This window comes from Phyllostomus discolor, chromosome 6 (genome assembly GCF_004126475.2).
Source record: "Phyllostomus discolor isolate MPI-MPIP mPhyDis1 chromosome 6, mPhyDis1.pri.v3, whole genome shotgun sequence".
Classification (NCBI taxonomy): Eukaryota; Metazoa; Chordata; class Mammalia; order Chiroptera; family Phyllostomidae; genus Phyllostomus; species Phyllostomus discolor.
In genome coordinates, this window is record NC_040908.2 from 86628660 (window position 1) to 86654545 (window position 25886).

Here is a 25886-nt window from a genome sequence, read left to right on the forward strand (position 1 = left end):
AGAGTAAGAAACCCAAGTGAAGTATAAAATGTATAGTACAGAAAACATTAATGTAAAAATTAACTTGTAAAGTTAAGTTGCAAAAGACAGTTCATTTATGACTAACTATAATTTCTATTCATTTTTGGGAGAGGCACAATATTGTAGAACACATTACATAAATTCCTTATACTCCTTTAAAATGTACAATAAACCAAGCCATACCAGGCAACATGCTGAAATCAGAGCTAATTAACCTCTGATCTCTTTTGAGATAACTGTAGAGCCAATTTTGTATTTTATAGTTAAATATACATACATAAATAAAATCAGGAGCAAAATATTTTCCATTCCATTAGCAATATGTTAACTTGTAAGTCTTGATTAGGGCATAGTTACAAAAATAATTCTGTTCTTCTAAATTGTTTGTCATTTTTATGCTATACAAGATTTTAATACTTCTCCTTGATTGATGTTTTATGATTATCAGTTTGGATCTTGCATGTCTTACCTGAGTTGGATTGCTTCCCATGAAGACTGCAGTAGATGCCTTGAAATTTAGATTTTTAAAACTTTTTTCAGACCCTGGCTGGGTAGCTGAGTCAGTTAGAGCATTGTCCTGATACACCAAGGTTGTGGATTTGATCCCTGGTCAGGGCACATACAAAAAGCAACCAATGAAAACATAAATAAGTGGAACAACAAATTCATGTTTCTGTCTCTCTAAAATCAATTTTAAAAACCCTTTTTCAAATATAATAAAAATAAAGGAAACAGATATAAAAGTCACCAAGAGCATTGCCTACTGAAATATTTTTTTTTTTAAAATGCAGTTTATTTTGTAGGTAGTACAACTAAAAAAAAAATGAAATAATGAGGAAAAAATGTATGTGGCCTAGTTTTGTGGGGATTTTTTTTGTTTGTTTGCCTTGTTTTTAGAATGCTTGTTCTTAGGGTTGCTATTGATTTGGCCTGCAGTTACTAGAGAAACTCCAAGGATCTCATTTGCTTTATGGTTCATGTCTAGGCATGCCTGGAGACCAGGGAGACCCATGGTTTAATCTAAGTAAGAATGCTTGTGGTGTGTAAAATGCCCAAACAGAAGACTATGTTTGTTTTAGACAGCACCAGGAAGGCACCTTTCAGGGGAGTTATTTACTGTTTAATTTCTGAGCTTTTGATGAATAGGAAGATAGAGACGGAGCCCCAAGGAAAGGGGTTAGTGATTAGAAGGAAACCAAGAAGAGTATAGAAAACAAACACCTTTTGGGTGAGCTTTGTCAAATTTATATTGGCTAAATTTACCAATTCTGAATAAAAGACTAGAATTGATGGGAACTGGGAATTAGAAAAGGTGGAGACAACTTACTCCTTTTAACACACATAAACACACCATTTGAACTTTTCCTATTTTCCACAGCTTTTGAAGCATGTTGTTAGGGAGGAAGAAATGAAGAATCAGGCTGATTAGAAATTATTGGAGTTTATCAGCTTCTTTTTAAACTTTTTTCTTTAAATGCATATTTTCTCTTAGGAAATATACAATCATGTTTTGATTTTTGTATAAATCAATACATGTCATTATCTTATTAACATTCATGATACTACATTTAGGAACTAGTTTATGTAATGAAATAAGACAAGACTGCAGTCAGCTCAGTGCCTTTGAAGAACCAGACATCATTGAATCTGCTTAATTATGAGAGATTTTCCTTCTAGCTAAATGAACTGCCAGCAGTTTTTATGCTTCTGATTCCATGTCATTGTACTCTCATTTTCAAGAGTGCATCAGATTCTTAATTAGCTTCTTGTATATATTTATTGATTGATCAATAACATTGCTTTCAATATGAAAATGTTGAAATAATCTTTTAGTAAATAAAAACCAATCTAAAAATAAGCTTTATAATTAAGGTTGAGCTCTTAGCAGTAGGAGTAAACATGTTGCATATTTGCCATCTTCAGAGAATAGAGTCTAGGGATTTGTGGTCTAGTTGGAGGCACACACAATTTGTATGTATAGATAACTGAGATTGTTATTGTATAGTCATCCCTTGATATGCCCAGGGGACTGGTTTCAGGACCCCTGACAGATACCAGAATCTGCAAATGCTCAAGGTCCTTATGTATAGTATTTGTGTATGACCTACATACATTTTCCTGTATACTTTAAATTATCTCTAGATTACTTATAATACCTAATATACCATAAGTGTTATGTAAGTAGTTGTTATACTGTATTGTGTAGGGAATAATGACAAGATAAAAGAAATCTGTACATATTCAGTATAGACACAACCATCCTAAGTACACTTCTGCAACAATGTAACATTTTTTTGAATATTTTTGATCCATGGTTGGTTGAATCTGAGGATGTAAAACTCACAGATATGGAGGGCTGACTATGTTAATTATATTAGTATTACAATATAATACTTTAGATATTATTTATGCTTATATTACATATAATTATGTTAAGTACCAAAGTGGTACTTAATTATGATGTGCTTAGGTATGTTGAGTTTTAGGTAATGGAAGGACAGTGTGGTGGAATTAAGTATGTGGAGCTGGAACTCTGAAAGGAGACCAGATCTGAAAAGAGAGATTTCACAGTTTTCTTAAGGTATAATAGTTGAAGTTGTGAGGACAAGAGAGCCATATTGTCTTATTTTTAATCGATCCTCCAGTACCTGCTATGTTTCACTCAGGACAGAGAAGAAGACTAACAGCAATGTGTTGTTCTTGCAGAAGAGGGAATAGAATGATAACAGCAGAAGGCTCACGACCAACTTTGAGAGCATCCATCTCCTATTCAGGTGCTGGCAAGAGAAAGTAAATTTTGAGAAGGATTATTAGTCCACAGGAAGGAGCAGAAGAGAGGACACTCATTTAAGCATCACTCTGTATCTACTTATTCTTGTTCTTATTTTCACTCTCCCTAATTGGCACTGAATCCTTTTATTTCTAGGCAGATTTACACTTTTTAGTTTTAAAAAGTTACATAGCTCTCATTTGTTATCTTTATTTCCTTTATATTTGTAGAGTACATCTCAAAATTTTGACATAATTACATCTACTAAAGTTAACATTGTCTTTCCACTCTTAGCTTATTTATAGCTTGTTTAAATCTCAAGCTGATATCCTACTTTTTGGGTAAAATTTCCCTTGGTGCCTTTAGCTTATCTTGATCTTTACCTTCTCTAACTCCTTTTGCACTTAGTCCATTTACTCTACAGTTAATATCTTCCATTGGTAAGAGGACACTATTCTCCAATACCTAATTGCATTTTGAAAAAAAAAAGTGCATTTTATTATAATAGTAGAGTGTGCTGGTATATATAACACACATTTATTATTTAGCACAGAGTATTGTACATACATTTTCTTACACCCTGAATTACTTTTAGTGGGCTATCTTGGTTTTCAACTTGATGTATGATACATATGTTTGCATTCTCTAGCACAATGCCACTTACATTATGAGTGCTCAATAATTCACATAGAAAATAAAAATAAAGTCAGAAAAATGCTTGTCATACATAAAGCATGTGTATAGTAAATTGATGAAAAAGAAGCATCACATAGTTTAAGATTCATTTATTTTAGGCAGCTCTAAACTTAATTTCTTCTGGCTTTAAATCAACATTGTATAGCTACATGATTTTACTAGGTAATAGTTTTGCATGCGAATTTTCCGTCAATAATTAATGTAACTTCCTTAATATGTGGTTTGACAATAATGAGACTGAGTTCATGCCTGGGCTGTAGAATAGTTCATCACTATATAAAATGGTGCTACTTACTTGCTTTTTTACAGAAATACACTTTCTGTCAGAAGCGGGATTTCTGCCAGCACATCTATAGTTTTCTCGTTGGCAATGCCACACACTTGCAAAGGGATGGATGAGCCAATAGATGGATGCAATTTGCAAATTAAGGAAGGGAAGCTAATGAAATCAAAAGTCCAGTGAATTTAATGTTCAATTTAGATGATATTTTAAATTATTTTGCCTATTTTATACTGTTATAGGCAAAAATATTTTTATTTTATAGCTGAAGTTTAGGTAAAATCAAGAAGACAAATGTAGCATGAGATTTTCTTTCTTTTTTTACTTATTTTTTTTTGTTCCATCTTGTGTTCTTTTTTTTTTTTAAAGATTTTATTTATTTCTTTTTAGAGACGGGAAAGGAGGGGGAAAGAGAGAAAGAGAAACATCAATGTGTGGTTGCCTCTCAGGTGGCCCCCACTGGGGACCTGACCTAGCAACCCAGGCATGTGCCCTAACTGGGAATCGAACCTGCAATGCTTTGGTTCGCAGCCCACACTCAATCCACTGAGCTATGCCAGCCAGGGCTAGCATGAGATTTTCAAGGTTTACCTTTATTGATGAACCTTGTGGGGCTTGATGATACTTTAGCAATCAAATTGAATTCATGTTAATATAAAGAAATGCAATTCTTAAAACTGTTACTTGTACAAGATCATTTGGGTCATTTTCATGTTTTGTACCATTTGATTTTCAGTTACAGAAAATAAAGTGTCTTTGATGCTCCCCTTGGTTCTGGTCTTCACCCCCGTTCCTAATGGCCAGAAGCCTCATGTTTCCCATTTTCTGGGGTGCCTCCCCCAGTCTTCCTCCCCTCTTCCAAATGTCTCCAGAGGGAGTATGATCCTTTTGTTCTACTATGGAGAACTTACTTGGTATTTTAAAAAAGGAAATTCTGGAAAGACAATGTCTTAATTTAGGGCAGGGGTGTCAAACACATTTTCATGGAGGGCCACATCAGCCTCACAGTTGCCTACAAAGGGCTGAAATAATTTTAGGATTGTATAAATGTAACTACTCCTTAACTGTTGAGTTGAAATTACATTCGGCTCTTTAAAGGCAACCGTGAGGCTGATGTGGCCCCCAGGGAAAATGTGTTTGACACCCCATATCTATGGAATAAGTGTCTTATAATGGGAATTTTAGACACCACAGAAAAACAGGAAAAGAGCTGTTACTTGGCCTCAAATTTCAGCAGCCATTTTCTATTCTAGTTAAGTATGAGGCTGTTTAGGTTGACTCAGGCTAGACCTTCTGCTAAATTCTGACATCCTTTCAATGGACATCATAACCTGGGTGTTTCATCGCCATGGAAAACTCAGTATTCCTCACCTGAACCAGCCATTGTTCTTTTTATACTGGCTTTTCTGCTGAATTTGATTATTTCAATGATGACATTATTGTCTTGGTTACTAATGCTTGAAACCTGGAATAATTTTTCAGTATCCTATTTCTCAAACTCCGTATCCCAACAGCCACTTGTGTACATATCTGATTTCCTTCTTGAGATTATAAACCTCTTAAAAGGCAGGGTTGTTTTCCAAATTCATCACACTTAGCATTGTCTAATATGTAGTACATAGTAAATCGTCATGAGCAAATAATGTTAACTATAACAGAAGACATGGTTGTCATTAATGTGTAGGAGGTGATTAAAATAGGTGGTCATAAACAAGTAACTGAAGGAAATCTTGCATGATGTTTAGTTTCTATTTGATTGTTCTTTCCTGAAATCTAAGTACATTGTTACCCTACTATTCTATTCATACTTCCAAGGCCTGCCTGGGCCTGTTGCAGAAACTAATGCTAGGATAGGGTTCAAAGCCTTATCAGCTAATGTGATTCACTAACTCAAAAGTCCAGTAAAACAGTAGCTATCTGGGAAGATGAAATAATAAAAGCACTATTAAATACCTGACACCACTTTAATACTATAAATGCAAACACTAGTCACTTGAAAAAGAAAAATTTGAGTGTGTGCATATGTTGTCTTTAGTTCTGAAGCAAATTTTATTTCAGTAATATCTGAGTAGTTGTCCTATTTTCAATTTTGTTATTTCCAATAGAAGCTTAAAAAGTAACCTTTGCAAAGGTTATCCCAGCAAAGGCTAGATAAGATGAGATGCAAATATTTCATAATAATCTTTGTTAAGCTTAAGGCTTTATTAGGCAATCAAAAGTGTAAAATAAAATTCAAATTTCTTTGATAGCTAAGAAAGATCTATGTTGATGATCTTCCACCTTTGCTGAACATTAGGATTACCTGGGGAGCTTTTAAAATCCTGATGCCTGGGTTGTATTGCACCCCAATTAAATCAGAATGTCTGGAGGTAGGAGTCAGGCATCAGTATTTTAAAAAGATACTCAGGTGATTCCAAACTGCAGCAATTTGGAAACCTGTGCAGTTGAGTAAAGGGTATAAGAAATATATCATGGAAAGCTGAAATAAATAAGACACTGTGGACGTGGAAGATTTTTAGGGTCCTAGTCCCACCTTTATTTTCTTTTTATGTGTTCTGGGTATTTAGTAGATACTTAGATACTTACTAAATCGAGCTAGCCTTATTGAATCATGTCATTAGATGACTCAGTCATCCATTTCCATAGTTTTTATATAATCATTTTCATGCCTCTTAAACATCAAAGATACTACGCTAGCCAATGTACCTGCTGATATCTGTACTTCATCTCCATCATTGATAAGAGTTTTGACAAGCACACTTCTCCAGCATGCCAGAAGCCATCCATACCCATATTCTACTACCACTAGCAATGAGGTTTTCATTCCAGCCAGCACGTGAGTAATCCATCTCCAAAAATTTCATTTTAGAGTTGGCTTCCTTAAAATATTCCTGTTACAAACTGTATTAGATTGGATTTCTTTGAAACAGACTCTGAGATGGGAGTTGCACGCAGAGTTTACTGGGGAGTCCTCTTGAGAGACATACTGGTAAGGGAGTGAGAAAGGTAGGACTGGGCAGAGCAAGAGATGGACCAGTGAGGTGATAGCAATTGAGGCCTCACTCGGCCTATTTTATGAGAAGCTCTGGAGATAGATGGCCCTTCAGAGTTGCTGCAAATTGAGGTAAGACAGCCAGGTTTTTGTATCTCCACATTAGCCTGTCAAAGGGGAGGGGAAGATAACTTGACTCTGAGGTAGTTTCTCAGAGCAATTCTCAAAGAGGGATACAGCTGTGAGCCAACAGCATCTGATGCAATAGTTCCATCTGTTGGAGGATAATTGTGTTGACCCTGAAGAGGAGACTAGGTTGAAGGACCAAAATATCTATTACAAAGTTCAAAATGACTTATCTTTGACCACTGGGAGTGCCTTGTGCAGGCTCTTGTTTTTTGACATGATCATTGGTTTTGTATAGTTTCCTTGCTTTCTGGTATAAAAATTCTAGCCTCTTATAGTATATTACCTGAACTAGAACTGAAATTTGCCATTTCTCCAAGGATTTTCTTTAAGGTGTATTTAGAGACCACAAAATGAATGTTAGGATTATTTATTAATTCTAGACCTTTTCAATGGGCAGAACTAAAATATACATTTTTAAAAAGAAAAAAATCACAAGTTCATATTAATCTTGCCATTTCAAATTTAACATTATGGCACTTTTTACTTATTTTTTTTGATTTTACACTTTTATCTCCTTTTCCTTACATTAAAAAGCTAAGTTCATAATACCATAGAGTAAATATTTGTATTCCCCTAGTCTCTCCCCATGTTTCAAAATAGTACTACTACTATTATTATAAACGATTAGGCTACAAAATAACTAAAAAATATATTATATCCTTGCAGATCTTTCTAGAATATATTCTGATGTGTTTTTCACTAGATTTTGTAAAAGCACACTGCTTGATTTTTATCCCCTTCAACCTTTTAATTCACTACTTATAACAGGATACATTCTTGTCATATTTACAGATAACAGGAAGCCAAAAAGATAAAAGAATTTATTAGAATACAAAAATCAAGGTCACAAATATTCTCAATTCTTTATAGTGATGGTCTGAGTTTAATACAATGAAATATGATAGGTATGGCTGCAATTAGGTTTTATATCCCACTTAATCCACAAAGCGTCAGAAAAGACATCATAAAATAATAAATATAACCTTACATTTATTAATAAGAAAGGTTATCACTTTTTGAGCACATACTATATGCTAGGCTCTCTGCTAAATGCTTCATATAATTTTTAAATTTAATCTTAAGAACCTCATAAAACAATAGCAGTACGGTAGTATGAAAATTATACCACAACTAGTAGTAATATCTAACATTTACAGAGCTTGTCTTGAGTACTAGGTTCTGGTCTAGGTAGTTTACACTTAATTCTCCTAACAACTCTACAAATTGGGTCCTACTGTTACTCTCTCTATATAGAGTAGGAAATTGAGGCACAGAGAAGCTATAGGAACACAGCAACTTCCTAAGTTACACAGTAAATTGAGGTGGGATCCAAATCTGGCTGTCTGATTCCAAAGCCTTAGGTGTACTTCTCCCCCCTTTTACAGATGAGGTTCAAGGATAGAGAGGCTGAGAAACTTCCCCAAGTTTCTAGTAAGGTAAGGACTGGGATTCATCCACGGTGCTTGATTTTTATAGCTGATTTCTCAGCTGCTAGGTAGCTAACTCATTTCCTAACTGGTAGGTAACTAGTAGTTGGATCAGTTACTTTAACACATTAATAGTTGTGATCTTAGTAGCAACCCTAGGAAGTTGCTACTTCAGTGACAGGAAATGTAAAGTTCAGGGGGTTAAGCATGTGGCTCAAGGTTATAGATAGTGAGTTGTAAAGCTGCAGCTCACACCCAGATCTGACTCCGAAGCCCATTTTCTTGAACATTATACCATGCAAGAAGATAAAGATGTGACGAAACAACAGCATTAGTAAAAAAAAAGGACTACTTGCAAGTTCAGTGTGAGGCAGTGGTATGCTGCTACTGCCACTAAGGTAAATGCAACCTGAAGCTGCGTTGTAGAAATACAGTGTTCAAAGCAAGGGAGGTGGCAGTCCTGCTCTGTTTAGTAATGGCAGAGGACACTGGAGCACTGTGTGTGATTCTGGGCTCCACACTTTAAAAGAGGGTCACTGACACACCTGAAGCTTAGCCAGAGGTGAGTGGCAAGCTTGGCGAAGTCTCTGAGTAGCATTTTTAAAAGAACTGTTGGAAAGCTGGGAGTGGCCCAGCCCAGAGGAGTCTCAGAGATGGTTGAAAAGCTAGTATTTATAGTGTCTTCATGTGGTGGAGGATTCGATGCAATCCAGAGGGAGAAATTAGGCTACATAGGTAGAGAATCACAGAGCTGGATTTGGCTCCTCAGAGGGAGGGAGGACTGCCAGGTGTTCAGAGTTTTTTAGAAATGAAACAGGCCTCCTTGTAGGAGAATGAATACTTTCTCACTGACATGAACTTGCTGTGGGTGTTAAGGGCTTACATGTCAGGTGTGAACATTCTTAAGTTTTAGTGGGTATATGAATCACCTGGAGGCTTGGTAAATACTGGTTACCAGGCCCTGCTTTTAGAAGTATTGACTCAGTAGATCTGGGATAAGTTCCAAGAATTGGCCTTTTTAACAAGTGGCATGGTGGATCTAGACTGGTGGTCAGTGACCTACACTTTGAGAACTAGTGAGATTAGTAAACTTTGAGATCTCTTCCACTTATTTTACAAATAAGCATTTTAGTAAAAAATGTGTGTAGTCAACATATGACTGCTCAGAGAAAGTTGTCATAAGTTTTATAAAAGATTTTAGACAAAATTCTTTAATATGTTGGTAGTTACAACTAGAGATGAAATTATTGGAATGTAGGATATTACGATATGGAAGGAGAAGGCTTGATTCTTAATCTGTCAAAAAGGTAAGACTTTAAAATAAAATGGAAGGTACAAATCCAGTTTGAAAATCTTTGAACACTTTAGATAAAGAACCCAGTCTACATATGACAAGGAGCAATTTCATGGGGACCTCAAAAAAGCTGATTATCCTAAAGGACAGCACCTGTGTCAGGTTAAACACCTACCAGGCTTTGGGGCCCAGGCTTATATAAATTTCAGCCCCACACTGGCAAAGCAGGTGAGGGTGGGAGTCAGAAACCTAAAGCATAGTTGGTCTTCTAACTCTCACCCACTTTTTGTTGGGGCTAAAGGATTTTTGCTGGCAAGTACAATATGTTTGATTAATCTCAACTTCTACTTAAAGTGTGCAACTTGAGAGCCACATTTTAAAACTATACTGTATCCTGAAATGTTTTTGCTCTCTGTGAATATGTTTTTAAAAAGTGGTGCTTGGTGTAATTACTGTTGTATTTCAAGATTTTTTCTTTTACTTAAGTTGCATAATATTTCATTTGTTAAGTATATTAGAGCTTAAAAAGATATTTTTCCTTTGAAAGTCGTTAAAAACTACCTAGGTGGGGAAGTGGTGTTTTGTTTTGTTGATTGATAGTATTAATGTGCTTATTTAGCTCATTAAGAAGTAGCAAATAATTTGCTGTAAATTTAAGGTATCTATAATTTCCAAATAGTAATTACATGTTGGTAAGTTAGGCCCTTGTTTCTATTTAATTTCTTCTTGCTTCCTTTTAATGGTTACAGACCTCCTCATAGGTTTTCTTTCTCCTTGAATCATGAGAGATGAAATTGCAACAACAGTTTTCTTCCTCACAAGATTGGTGAAAAAGCATGATAAATTGAGTAAACAACAAATAGAAACCTTTGCAGAAAAGCTGATGACCGTCTTGTTTGAAACCTACAGAAGTCACTGGCACTCTGAGTGTCCTTCCAAAGGGCAAGCCTTCAGGTAAGAGCCAGTGCCATAGTGTGAAAGGAAAGCAACAAGCATTGACCATGATTTTGTGGGCAGTCTATCTGTAATGCCAGTTTTATGGATCCAAATTTATTTGTTTGAATATAGGCTTGAAAGAAAGAGATGCGTAGGTGATAGTGCAGTTCAATATTACGGTACAAACTTAAGCAATTTCTAACTTGTGTTTACTGTGAAAGATATACAGTGAACGTTTGGTGAACTAATTGTGTGACTTAGTGATGCAACTCACATTCTGAGCTGCTGTGAGAAAAGTTGATGTTTCAACTCTTACTTGTAAAAACTGGAGGGTCAGGGAGGGCAAGGGCGAGGTTGGAACTGTGTGTATTGCAGCAGTGTGCCTACAACATGATTCTCCTGCTAAAGCACCTGTCATCATGCCTTTGTTTCCCTTTCCTTGTTTTTAAAGGTGTATCAGGATAAACAATAATCAAAATAAAGATCCCATTCTGCAAAGGGCTTGTGCTGAGAGTAATGTGGATTTTGCTCACCTGGGACTTCCAAAGGAGATGACAATATGGGTAGATCCCTTTGAAGTTTGCTGTAGGTGAGTAGTCTCATTTGAAGTAAGAGTTTGTCTTCTCTCTGACACCTGGAAACAGGTTGTTTGGTCAATTCTGTACACCTTTGTGAAAGATGATGTTCCAAAACCCTGGGTTAGCAGAGAGGGCAATGGTTGGTTAAGATTTTAGATGCAAACTTTGTTAGATAACACACATTTCCAGTAGCAGTAGGAAGCACAAAGATTTTGCATAATACTTGAAATTTGATTTTAATCCCTGCCTCCTATTGCCAATAGTAGATTATAATATCTAAGTATTATTATGGGCAGTATCAAGGAGGGAGAGGAGTTACTTATCATGGGGCAATTCAGTCCATTATTTGGGTCAAAAGACACTAGTCTTTGTCTTTTTCTGAGCAATTAATTAAAGGAAATAGTTCTTACAGAATACCCCCACTAATTACAACAGTGTAGTAATTGAAGATTATAATGTCTCTCAACTTACTTTGCTATTAAGTCATTTCAATTTGTTTTTCAAAATAACTGTTTTTGTTAAGTTAGTGAGTTGTCTCCAGAAAAGATTTGAGATAAAACTGTGAGACATTGAACCCCAAATGAATACTTTATTTTCCTTTGTTACTTAGGTATGGTGAGAAAAATCATCCATTTACAGTGGCTTCTTTCAAAGGCAGGTGGGAGGAATGGGAGCTGTACCTGTGGATCCGGGATGCCGTCAGCAGGGCCACACTAGACCACTCCTCTGGCACTTCCTCTGACGAAGAAAGTTATCACAAAGAACCTCGGATAATTCCTAAAGTCAGAAATCCAAAGAGTATTTATAAGGTAAAGTGTGTTCCAGTTCTTCTCCATACTTTTATCCTAATTCCAATTCTAAAAAGAATATGCTCACTGTAAAAGCAAAGAAACAGCAATTGGAAAACATGGAAAAAATGACACTATAAAGATTAAAATCACGATTTCAATATTCTGGCAAAATGTTTGTTTTATGTTATAGGTATTTCCTCCCTTGGCTGCTCAGGATCTGTACCATCTTTTGCAGTCCCATTTTCTGTATAGTATTTGAACATGACCTTTCTTTCACCTAAATTTCTTTAGAATTAAATATTAAAATTAGTGGGCATTTTTTGACAAGAGTCATAGGTACCACTCATAGGTAACTTGGAAAATTAAGAAATAATCAAAGATCTGCAAACCTACCACTAGAGCAGTTTTTTGAAAAAAATTATTTTTAAGATATGCACTGCTTTGTATTAGAAATAGGTTTCATGAAACAATACTTATCCTTACTAGTACAGTTCTCCCAACACTTTGTATTAAATTAAATTGATTTCAACCACCTGAACTAATTTCATGATTCACTAATGGTGGTAACCCACAGTTTGAAAAACATTGACACTTTGTATGCATATACTTGTTGGTATGCATATACCTGTTGGTATCTTAAATTTATTTTCTTAAAATAACCACTTATGTATTAAACTGTTAAAGCAATTTAAATATTTACAATTTTAATATTCATTTGCCTTACTAGTAATTTACTTAGTTAATGTATTATTGGTAGATATCTAGACTGTTTCTACATTGTTGTGATATTAAAAAAGCTGATAATTTGTACTGAGATGTCTGAATTTTAAATTATTTCTGGAAATGTGATTCTCAGACATGGAATTGCTAGGTCATTGAGTACGGACATTTCACTCATTCTCAATATACAGCCAAAGTACCTTCTAGAAAGTTGTGTTTATTTGTAATCTAACCAGCTTTATGTGAAAGTGTTTACCATTTTTCCTACAATTGTGTATTTTCAGTTAAAAATAGTTTGATAACAATACTATTAGATATTATTAATTAAATTGAAAATTAAAAAATCCCCTGCCATGTCCCTAAATGTTTAAGATAGTTATTGTCTTTTGAATTTTCTGTTTTTCATCCACTTATAATTGGAGATCTAAATATATTGGGTTGGCCAAAAGTTTGTTCGTGTGTGTGTGTGTGTGTGTGTGTGTTAAGATGAATATCTAGCACAGCTTACTTGACTTGTTTTTTTAATTCCATTCAAAACAATTCTGTTAGGTTGTATTATGACAGATGTCATATCAGCATGCACTAAAAACACTTAACAAAATTGGTGAAGTTCTGCATAGCCATTTTAATATTGAAGATGGAAAAAAGTAAGCAACATTTTTCACATGGTATGCCTTACTGTTTCAAGGAAGGTAAAAATGCCAGTGAATTCATAAAAAAAAAGGTAGGAATAGTGTGTGGAGAAGGTGCTGGGACTGAGCAAACATGTCGAAAGAGGTTTGTGTGGTTTTGTGCTGGATGATGCCCCATGGTTGGGCAGACCTGTTGAAGTTGACAGCGATCAAACTGAGACATTAATTGAGAACAATCAGTGTTATACCACATGGAAGATAGCTGACATACTCAAAATATCCAAATTAATAAAGTTATTGGTGAAAATGAAAAATGTATCTTTATTTTATAGGGAAAAAGACACCCAAGAACTTTTTGGCCAACCCATTATTACTACAGGCTCCTCAAACTTTAGGAGTATTTTAACTCCTTGTCATATTACTGGAAAATATTTTTTTCTTTAGCTTGTATGTATAGTTTTTGAAACCATACATAAGTTTATATATAGTTCTATATGTATAAAAGTTAAAAATTATGTAGTGAAATACTTGCCCTTAATTCTATCTTTATGCTTAGAAAGGTCATCTTCCATCTAGGGGTCAGATCTATGGTTAGCTATATTCTTCTAGAGCAGTATCCTTTCAAAGGATAGTGTGCAAAACATTTGCATTGGTCATCTGGGATGTTTAAAGTGGGTATTTCTAGATCTTAGTACCAGAGATCATGATTAGACAGTTTTGGGTTTCACCAGTGAGGCAGGGTGAGGTAAGGAAGAAGTTAAAAATGTGTAGAAATTTGCATAAATGTGTTTTAAAAAATTTTAGTTGGAATAAGAATTAATTTTGTTAAAGTATGAAGTTGACTTTGTTACATCCAAAATGCTAGCCATTTTTTCAAATGGAATTATCTACTTTTATTTCTCTTCATTTGTACTTCCTATACTTTTGAAAGGTTTAAGTTGAGTTATTGGTTTTATTTAATCCTTACTAGCTTATTAGTTTATAGAAGATCTTTATACTACCCCCTTTTCCTTCTTTTCCTTCCTCAGGTTGAAAACTTGAAACAGCCTTTTCAATCTTGGTTCCAAATCCCCAGCAAAAAGAATCTGAATGATGGCCGTTTTAGCTTCCTAGGAAATGCTTCTCATGCCCTGCGTAAGAATCCTAAGGGTCATAGGCCTGCAGCTCTTTGCCGGGTGGACAGGTACCACTGGGTCAATACAAACCGATAAAGCCATGGCTGGGCACTCAGGGCCATAAAGCACAAAGGAACCATTTTATTTTCTCTAAACTGAAACTAGTCTAGGTGGAGAGGCCCATGATACAGAAAAAATGACATTAGGGACCAGTGTGTATGATGATGAATCCTCTCACACAAATCACGACTGTGTTCTTAGCTGTACTTTTAATTCTTATTTAATTTCATATAAACTTTTATGTAACACTAACAAATGTACCCATTAAGGTGACAGAATGAAGATACTAACCTGTGATAAGATTCAGTGAATTTTGAAAAGTAACAATTTAAATAAATGTATTGTGTTTTTAATATAGTCCTCGTTCAGTTTGTTACAAGAAAATCTTAAAAGTTTGTATTTTTCTTCATTAGCTATTAAAAAAAGTAGATAATCATTTAGGGAAGAGTGATCCTCATGATAGCTTCTGGTTCTACTTGATTCTCTGCCATCACTTCTATTTCGTAAGGCTAGTGAGCGCTTGTTTGAAATTGCTCCTTAGGAAAAATAATTCTTTTTTAAAAAGTTTATTTCTAAACCTTTTAATAGGCTTAATCACTATGACTTATTTTATAAGAGTGATATATACTTATCATGAAGAATTCAAACTAAGCGGAAAAACACAGCACCAAGCAAATAAAAATCGATCACATCCAGCCAGAAATTACCATCACTGACATGAGGTGGTGACCACCCTTTTAGCACCCTCTTACACTGCAGGCATAAGGCTCTGTCTCCAAATCATGTAATAAGACAATCACACTTCAGGAGCTACTTCTTAAAATATTTGGGTTTAACTTTACTTGATCTTAGCAAAACAGACATCCAAACTGAAACAAAGAATTGTTGAAATATTTAAAAGCTTTTCTATCACAAAATATTTTATTTCCTGAAAGACTGCTTATGTGTTTTTTTTTTTAAAGGAAAATACCAGGAGGCTGGAGCAGCCTTTAAAACTTAATTTTTTAATATACATACAATATTGATTATTTGTTGCAATGTAAGCTGCAGAAATTAGAACTCTTCATTTTTTCCCTACTTTCCATGTCCTTTTTAAAAAACTGAGGTATAATTGACAGTTAACATTGTTATTTTCAGGTATACAACCTAACTTGGATATTTGTATACCCTGAGAAATGATCACCACAATAATTCTAGTTAACATCCACCACCATACACAGTTACAATTTTTTTTCTTGTAATGAGAACTTATAAGATTTACTCTCTTGGCAATTTTCAAATATGTGATGTTTTTAATGTCAAGGTTTAACATTTATGTTCTGTCCTAAAACAATTATTCCTATAGTTTTTTCTTAGTTGTATGTTTAAACTGATTCAATGGTCATTGATAACCTTTTCTAAACATGAAATTTATTTTCATCTTTGGTTAGCTGGATTTTATTGTTAAGCAGCTTCTCTTTTTTTTTTTTTTTTTTAGAAATTAAACTTTTTGAGGAAATTGTAAATTCACATGCAGTTACAAAAGAGAGAGCCTGTGCACCCTTTACCCAGTTTCCAAGGGTAACATTTTGTGAAACCGTAGTGTCACAATCCGATATGGACATTGATGCAGTCCAGATGCTGAACATTTCCATCACCACAAGCACCCCTCTTGCTGCCCTTTTATAGTCCCCACCATGTCCGCCCCACACTCATCTCTCCCTTAACCCCCCTGACAACTAAGAGTCTGTTCCCCGTTTCTATAATTTTGTCACCTCAAGAATGTTATAAATGGAAGCATATGTAGGTAACCTTTTGGGATTGGCTTTTTTTCACTAAGCATAGTTCTCTGGAGATTCACCCAGGTTGTTGCATGTATTAATAGTTTGTTTGTTACTGTATTTCATGGTATGCATATAACAAACTTGTTTAACCATTTACCTGTGGAAGGATGACAACTGGGCGGTTTCTATTTTGGGGCATCATGTATAGAGCTGTTACAAACATTCATATACATAGAGTGGGTATCTAAGATGCTATTTCTCTGGGATAAGTGCCTAAAGTGCAATTACTGGGTCATATGGTAGTGGCACGTTTAGATTTGTAAGACACTGCCAGACTGTTTTGCAGAGTTGGCTGCACCATTTCATATTTGCACTAGCACCATTTCATATTTGCACTAGCAATGTATGAGTCATGTAGTTTCTCCACATCTGTGCCTGCCTTTGGTTTTACCACTTCACACTCACCAGAATGGCTTAAATAAAAGAAACTTGCAAACAAAGAATAGGGTCACCTCACTGCAGTCTTAATTTACATTTCCTTGGTGGCTAGTGATGTTGAGCATCTTTTCCTGTGCTTATTTACTGTCTTTATATATCTTCTTTGGAAAAATGGCTGTGCATGCCTTCTGGCCCTTTTAAAAATTGGATTGTTTGCTTTTTAATTTTTTTTAAAGATTTTATTTATTTATTTATTTATTTATTTATTTATTTATTTATTTATTCATAGAGGGGGAAGGGAGAAAGAAAGAGAAACATCAATGTGCAGTTGCTGAGGGCCATGGCCTGCAACCCAAGCGTGTGCCCTGACTGGGAATCGAACCTGTGATGCTTTGGTTCGCAGCCTAAGCTCAATCCACTGAGCTATGCCAGCCAGGTTGCTCTTTTATTTTTAATCATTGAATTTTGATTGAAAAATTCTGAATCTTTACATAGTCCAGATACTGGTCCTTTATCAGATATTTGGTTTAAAAATATTTTCTTCCAGTTTGTAGCTTGTCTTTTTATCCTTTTAACAGGGTCTTTTGCAGAGCAAAACTTTTAAAATTTTAAGTCTATTTCATTAGTTTTTCCTTTTATGGATTGTGCTTTGCCATCACATCTAACATCTCTGACTAGCCCTAGATCCTGAAGATTTTCTGTTTTTTTTTTTTTTCTGTAAAAGTCTTGTAGTTTTACATTTAAATCTAATCCACTTTGAATTAAATTTTGTATGGTAGTGAGACTTCAGTTGATGTTATTTTTTGTGTGTGTGTGAGTATCCACTTGCTCCAGCCCCATTTGCTGAAAGTTGAATTGTTTTTGCATTTGTGAAAATTCAGCCAGCATGTATGTGTTGGTTTACTTCTGTCCTTATCTTGTTCACTGATCTGTGCATTTGTTCTGCTGATAACCACAGTCTTGGTTTCTGTAGCTATGTGAGTCTTGAAACTGGGTAGGTTGATTCTTTCCACTTTATTCTTCTTTTTAAAAATTCTTTTAGCTCTTCTACTTCCTTTGCCTTGCTATAAGAAATTTAGAATAAAGTTTTGTCTATATCTATAAAAAAAATCTTGCTGAAATTTTAAAAGGAAATGCTTCAGACCTGTATATCAGGTTAGGGAAAATCGACATCTCTGCCAGGTCAAGCCTTTCAATCCAAGAACATAGTATGTCTCTCCATTTATTTAGATTATCTCTGATTTCTTTCATCAACATTTTGTAGTTGTTAGCATACACATTTTATACATGTAGTTGAGATTTATACCAATAATTTAATTTTTCAAGTAGTTATAGGTAGTGTTATTTTAAATTTTGATACCTATCCATGTGTTCACTGGTAATATTTATAAATACATTTGCCTTTTGTATGTTTATCTTTTGTTCTGTGACCTTAATTAATTCATTAGTTTCAAAACATTTTTAAAATTTATTAACTTCTTATAGATTCCTTGGGATTTTCTAAGTAGACAATAATGATGTCTGCATATAGGGACAGCTTTATTTCTTCTTCTCAATCTGGATGCCTTTTGTTTCATTTTCTTGCCTTGTTGTAGTGGCTAGAACTTCCAACACTGTGTTGAATGAGAGTAGTGAGAACAGGCATCCTTGCCTAGTTCCAGTCTTACAGGAACGCAGTCAGTCTTTCACTATGAAGTAGCTATTTACCATTTTTGTAGATGTTCTTTACATCAAATTGAGGAAGTTCCCTTCTATTCCTATTTTTCTGACAGTCACAATCATAAATGGTCAGAGTTTGACAAATGCTTTTTCTGCATCCATTGTTATAACCTTGTGATTTTTCTGCTTTAGCCTGTTGATATGTGAATTACATGTTTTTTAAAATATTGGACCAACTTTGCATCTATGGATTGTGGATTGTGGTGTGTAATTATTTTATTGCTGAATTTTATCTGCTAATATTTTAGGGGTTTTTTGCCTCTATACTCATAAATAATATTGGTCTGTAGTTCTCCTTTTTCATTATCTTTGGTTTTGGTATCATGGTAATAATATAAATATAATATATACGTACATTACAAACACTACATAAAATAACTTGGAAAGTCACCCCTCTTATTCTGTGTACAATTAGTGTTCACTCCAATTTTAAACGTCTGGTAGAGTTATATGGTGAAGACATCTGGGCCTGTGGATTTCTTCTTTGGCTTTTAAAATTATGAATTCAATGTCCTTAATAGTTATAATGCTATTCAAATGATTTATTTTATGTTTGATGAGTTATGGTAGTTTGTGTTTTTGAGGAATTGGTCCATTTTATCTGTCAACTTTATTTTTTGTAGAGTTGTTGTTTCCTTATTATCTTGTTGATGTCTGTAGTGATAGCTCTGCATTGATTCCTAATGTTGGTAATTTGTGTTTTCTTTCTCTTTTCCATTGTCAGTCTTGCTAGAAGTTTGTCAATTTTATTGACCTTTCTGAAGAAAACAGCTCTTTGCTTTATTGATTTTTTCCTATTGTTTTTCTGTTTTCAATTACATTGATTTCTGCCCTTTATTACTGTCTTTCTTCTGCTTCCTTTCAGTCGGTTTACTTTGCTTTTCTTTTTCTAGTTTCTTGAGGTAAGAGTGTAGATTATTGATTTGAGACTTTTCCTATTTTCTAATGTATGTGCTATAAATTAGTGCTATAAATAATGCCTCTCGGCACTGCCTCAGCACTGCTTGAACTATGTCCCACAAACTTTTTTTTTTAAAACCTCACCAGGGAACATTTTTTCATTGCTTTTAGAGAGAGGAAGGGAGAGAGACAAACACCAGTTGGTTGCCCCACATATGTGCCTGGACCAGGGATCAAATCCCATCCTAGGCATGTGCCCTGACCAGAAATCAAGTCTGCAACCCTTTAGTTGGTAACCAGATGACCCTCCAACCAACTGAATCACACTGGCCAGGACAAACTTTGATAAGATCATTTTTCATGATCATTCATTTCTATGTATTTTAAAAGTTTTATTTATTTATTTACTTTCAGAGAGAGGAGAAGGGAGGGGAAAAAGAGAAGGAGAGCAACATCAATGTGTGAGAGAAACATCAGTGGGGTGTTTCTCACAAGCCCCAAACCGGGGACCTGGCCTGCAACACCCACTGAGCCACACTAGCCAGGGTTCATTTCAATGTATTTTTAAAAAGTTTTTTTGAGATGACTTATTTGACCCTTGGATTATTTAGAAGTACTTTGTTTAGTATCTAACTATTTTGTGAATTACTTGCTATTTTTCTGTAAGTAATTTCTAACTTGATTCCATCCTGGTTTGAAAATATATTCTGTATATCTTCAGTTCTTTTGGATTTGTTCTGTACCCCAGGATATGGTTTATCTTCATATATGTTCATTGGGGATGTGAATGAATGTGTTCTACTGTTGTTTTAGGATAGTGTTTCATAAATTAATTAGTGCTATTGATTGATAGATGGTATTGAGTTCTATATTCATGATGATTTTCTCTCTATTTGTTCTATAAATTGATGGGGGTGGGTGCTGAAGTTTCCAACTATAATTGTGATATATATATTTCTCCTTTCAGTTCTGTCACTTTTTGTTTTACATATGGTATATCTCTATTTTATGAATACACATTTAGGACTGCCATGTTTTCTTGGTAGATTAACCCTTTTATCACTAATGTCCTTCTTGGTCTCTGGTAATTTACTTTGCCCTGATAATCCCTTTACCTGATATTAATATAGCTACTACTTCTTTCTTTTTATTAATGAGCACATGGTAGCTTTTCTCTCCCTCTAATTTTTAGTCTGCTTATATTGTTATATTTGAAGTGAGTTTCTTGCAGACAGCATATAGTTGAGTCATATTTTCAGCCAATCCCTGTCTTTCAATTGATGTATTTAGAATATTTATATTCATTATAGCTATGTTGGACCTTAAGTTTGCCATTTAATTTTTGTTTTCTATTCTGTTTTTCATTTGTTTTTTCATTGCCTTCTTATGGATTCTTTGAACATTTGTTAGAATACCATTTTGGCTTACCTATAACATTTTTTCCTAGAGAATAACTTTGTTTTATCATCATGATTTGTGAAAACAGGGTAGAACAGTTCAAGGATGTACACATAGAGAGTACCCTGTTTTAGATTCCAAATTTCTTCTTTTGTGATGGGCAGTGGGAGCTGAGCAATGATGTCATCCAGAGGCCATTCTATACCCACCAGGGTTATTTCCTCCAAAAGATCCATGAAGAGTAGGAGCTTGTATGTCTTAGTAGTTTTAAAGGCATGGATTTTATGCCTCCTGATGACATGTGATTCACTCATGGAAGGAAGTGGATTGTACAGGTTTTGTTATATGGAAGAGGCAACGACTTGATAATGCTGAACATGTAGGCATCATGGAGAAGCATGTGCATTGGTCTCTTGGGATGAAAACCGATGTGTGTGGTGGGAGTATGCCTTTAGAGACAAAAGTGATGAAACACCTGTTTCTGGATGGTCTGGCTCTACTCTGTATACTGTCTAGGGTGCTGTATTCAAATATCTGCTGGTCAGAATGAGCAGTAACAATGTTATTGGTATTGGCAGCAATGGACAGAGCAGTCACAGGAAAATTGTAAGCAGGCACTGTACAGTGAAGTTTTAGATGTTTTATTTGTACACATGGACTCCAGCACTGGTACCTGATGCAACTGTCCAATTTCCATCTGGACTGGCTGTCAAAAGACATGTGTACTCCACCATCCCTGAGTGAGGCTGTAAAGTATGTAGATGCTTAAAGCCTAATTCCAACAATGGAATGATATGGGGAGACCCCTGATTGAAAGCTACAAAGAGCTTTGTAGAATCTCTGGGAAACAAAATCTGAAGCAGAGTGAGGAAATGCTGACATTTTGGGAAAACCTCTGGAGGCTTATATTGTCATGTTCATAAGTTAACTGATAGATAAAAAACCAAGAAGCTGCAGAATAGGCCATCCAACTTCCATATGGGGAGATACAACTACAAATAATGTTCTCGGGACACTTCTCCTGAGGTGCAGTAAATGATCTGCACTTTAGAGAGTGGAAGGGTATCCCCATGTCTTCCTGTTGCAAATGTAGATTCCAGTCACCAAAGATCCAAATGATGAAAAAACTGAAAGAGCAGAAGCTGCCTCTTTTGAACAGGAGAGACATTGATGCGGAAAAGTGACATTTCAGAGAGTAGCGTCATTTCTTTACCTCAATTTTTTTCCATGAGAGAATGAGTGACTAAGTGTGTGTCAGTGCTTCCAAATATCAGTGCTGTAGAGCTGTGGGCCATGGTTTGCACACCGAGAGTGTGATGCTGAAATGGCTTTGTTTGCACCCTCAAATGGCTCAAAACAAATGGCTTTCTTCTCACTGCTGTTGGAAATCAGAGACCACCTGAAAATGGTATACTGTCCTCTCAGCTGTGCTCATCATGAAATTGTCTTCTTGATCAGATAGGGCAATGGACTGCATGTTAGCATTTGTGATGAGATGGTTCTTCACAACCATCCCAGTAGCTGAGTCCCAGAAGTGCATTTTCTAGCAATACCATCTCACAAAAAGGCCCCACCCATATGATACATTTCTGCTTAGACTTGCCCATATACTGCCTATCCACAGGCATCTTATGAATACCACTACCTGATTTGACATCAAACAACAATAATGTAGTCTATGGAGCCAGTGCAATGTGGGTGCCAGAGGGATGCCAGCTGAGATTTTAGATGTGACTGTTCTATCAAAATTTCTTTCAATCTGGATATTGTCTAGGATGATGTGAAATAGTTTTACAGATCCATCTGCACAGCCAACCAAAAGCTGAGAGCCACTGGGGCTGGCAGGTGTGCTCCAAATGGGTCCTCCAAAGGCATCCACAGAGTACTTGAGGTTTAATGCTTGCAGATTGTACTTGATAATCTCCCTGTTGAGTTCAGCACTAAAGAGTCACTGTCCTTTTGCCCACCACATAGTTTCTGTAGCTCGAGACTCATGAGCTGGGAAAAATTTCTCTTGAAAGTAGTTTGCTAACAAGTTATAAATTTCCACAGTGCTAATCTGTTCTCAAAACAGCCAATCTATTTGGTTACTGTAAGCTGCAGAGCAGATCCCTGATGGAACATAATTAAAGAAATTAACTCAAGGTATGATAAAATCATCCATTTCAGTGGATGGGTGTTCTCTTCTTTCTGCCCCAGCCCCATGTGTATGGGCACTCCTGTGGTCTTCCTGGAAGCGTGTGAAGTGCCTATCTATAGTATTTTTTAAAATATAGATTTTTGAGTGTATCTCTTTATATAGCTTTTTTAGTGGTTACTAGGTATTACATTATGTACATAACTTGTCATGGTCTACCAGAGTAGTCATGTTATTGGTTCATAGGAAGAACAGAAACCTGAATTCCCTTTGTCTTATTATCCCCCTTCCTTTCTAATATAATTATATTAAGTATTCCCTCTCTATATATTTAGTGCCACATCAGAAGTATTACAACTTTTATTTCAACTGTCAAACATAATTTAGAAAGTTGATTGTATTTATCCTTATTTTTTCTTGCCATGTTTTCCCTTCCAGGTTTCCAGAGTTCTTTCATTTCCTTTCCTTTTAAAGAATTTCCTTTTAGCCTTCATTGCAGGTTAGCTTGGCTTGTGACATATTCTTAGTTTTTCTTTATCTGTGAATGTATTGATTTTTATCTTTATTCCTGAAGAATATTTTCACTGGATTGATGGTTCCTTTTTCATTTCAGTGCTGGAAAAATGTGCCACTTCTTTCTGACTTCTCTGGTTTCTAATGAGAAATCTCATTCAATTTTTTTTTTTACTATAAATAAGGTGTCATTTTTTTTGCTTGCTTTCAAGATTTTTTTTCTGCTTTTAGTTTTCAGAAGTTTAATTATGATGCATCTCAGTGTGGATTTTTTTTTGCATTGATCCTGTTCAGAATTCACTCAGCTCTTTGAAGCTATAGGTTTATACCTTTTTCCAAATTTTAGTAGTTTTCAGCCATGATTTCCTTGAGTATTTTTATAGCCTGCCCACTTTTTCATTTCTTGCTGAGACTTTGACTTGAATGTTAGGTCATTTGTTATAGTACCACAGTCCCCCACGGCACTATACACTCATTTGTTCAGTCTTTTTTTCTTTCTGTTCAGAATGGGTAATTTCTATTGTCTTGTCTAAAAATCCACAGATTCCCTCCACCCTATTCCTTCCATTTTACTGTTAAGTTTATCCAGTGAGCTTTTTATTTTGGTTTCTGTATTTTTGCATTTAATTTCCATTTGATTCTTTTTTGTATTCTATTTCTTTGCTTGTGGTTTTATAGATCCTTGCTGAGACTTTCTACTCTTTTCATTTGTTTTGAGCATGTTAATAATTGCTTGTTGAAGCATTTTTATGATGGCTCCTTTAAAATCTTTGACATATTCCCTGGCTGGCGTAGCTCCGTGGATTGAGCGCGGGCTGGGAACCAAAGTGTCCCAGCTTCGATTCCCAGCCAGGGTACATTCCTGGGTTGCAGGCCATAACCCCCAGCAACCGCACATTGATGTTTCTCTCTCTCTCTCTATCTCCCTCCCTTCCCTCTCTAAAAAATAAATAAACAAAATATTAAAAATAAAGTCTTTGACATATAATTCTAATATCTTTGTTATCTTCACACTGGCATCTATTGTCTTTTCCTATTCATTTTCTTTCTGGCTCTTAATATGATAAGTGATTTTTGACTGAAACAGCTACATTTTTGATATTATAGGACTTGAAATTTTACTTAAACTTTGAGTTAGCTGATTTCCTTTGCACCTTCCAGTGCAGCACATAAGGGGAACAGAGGATGCTGCCTTGTTACTGCCCGGTGGGAGATAAGAAGTCCAGGTTCCCCACTTAGCCTCCACTAACACCTCAGGAAGGGGCTCTTCATACCTGCTGGACAGCTATGGGAGTTATAGCTCCCCATGTGGTTTTCACTAATACTTTGGTGACGGTGGCCTTATTACCAATGGGCAATGGTAAAAGTTCTGACTCTTCATTTGGCCTCTGCTAATGCCACTCCAGTAGAAAGGTGGTAGTGAGGGGGCTCATTTCTGCTGTATGGTGGTAGATATTTAGATTTCCCATGTGGTCTCCAATGACATCAAGGGGTAGAGGGGGGTTTGTTGATGACCTGTGGGGATGAAAAGGTGAACATTACCAGCTCTTCTTGGTCTTTTCTGGCGTTACCACAGGAGGAAGTTGGGTGCCTTGTTACAGGCTGGCAAAGGGGAAGTCTAGATTCTCCACTTAACCTTGGCTTTTTTTTTTTTTTTTTGGCTGTGACATTTGGCTGGAGTAAAGCAGTCATTGTCTAAAAGTTTTTTGTCTTGCTAGGATGCCCCTTTCTCAGTCCTTTGGCTGGATAGAACAGGTTTTTGTGGAGCTCTTTTGGCCTGTGCTCATTGGTGTTTATAGGTTGTTAGGTTTTTTTTTAATTTCTAAATATGGAATAAATGAGGAAAAAAGAGAATCTGTGGAGCTTACCGCTATATTCTGGCTTAGGTTCTGAGGTCTCTGGCTCTTCTGCTTTCTTCTCTATACCTTCCAGAATTTTCTTGTTTGTCTTTACATATAATGTCCAGGGATTTTAGTTGTATTTGTGGGAGGAGTAGGGAAAAGTATGGGAACTTCAACTTCTTGGAAACAGAAATTTATGTACCACTTTTGAAATTAAAAACCAAATCTTAAAACAATGAAGTTATATTTTTGGGAAAGGGTTCTTTTTGTTAATAGTTGGTGAAATATGGCTTCTATATCTACTGAGGTTTCCTTATCTTTTTTCTGGTCAGTGGGCTATTGTGTGTGTATGTGTGTACATACAAGTTAATTCCTTAAAGATAACTAAAATCTCAAAACTTAAATTGCTGTTAATTTGATTCAGCAATAAATATACAATGCAACAGGAAGGAGAACATTATCCCTGCCCTGTAATCTGTGTCATTTTAATTAAAAAGTATGTGTTTACTAAAAGCTTACAGCTGTTGCCCTGGCCAGATGGCTTGGTTGGAGCATCATTTCACACACCAAAAAGGTTGCAGGTTCTATCCCAGAACAGGGCACATACCTAGGTTGTGTATTCTATCCCTGGTTTGGTACAAGCGGGAAAAACTGATCAATGTTTCTCTCTCTCTCA

At 35.5% G+C, this 25886-nt stretch overlaps 1 protein-coding gene and 1 pseudogene across 1 annotated transcript; one reads left to right on the top strand and one right to left on the bottom strand.

Annotated features, from left to right (window-relative positions):
- The first annotated feature begins 8653 nt into the window (after positions 1–8653).
- Positions 8654–14858, top strand: BTG4 (BTG anti-proliferation factor 4). Its single transcript, XM_028514312.2, has 5 exons — positions 8654–8937; positions 10419–10623; positions 11057–11194; positions 11794–11992; positions 14355–14858. Exons 2-5 carry the CDS (start codon positions 10451–10453, stop codon positions 14535–14537), a joined length of 693 nt encoding a protein of 230 aa, XP_028370113.1. The 5' UTR covers positions 8654–8937; positions 10419–10450; the 3' UTR covers positions 14538–14858.
- Positions 14859–20745: 5887 nt separating this feature from the next.
- Positions 20746–22883, bottom strand: LOC114498794 (annotated as a pseudogene).
- Between the last annotated feature and the right edge of the window lie 3003 nt (positions 22884–25886).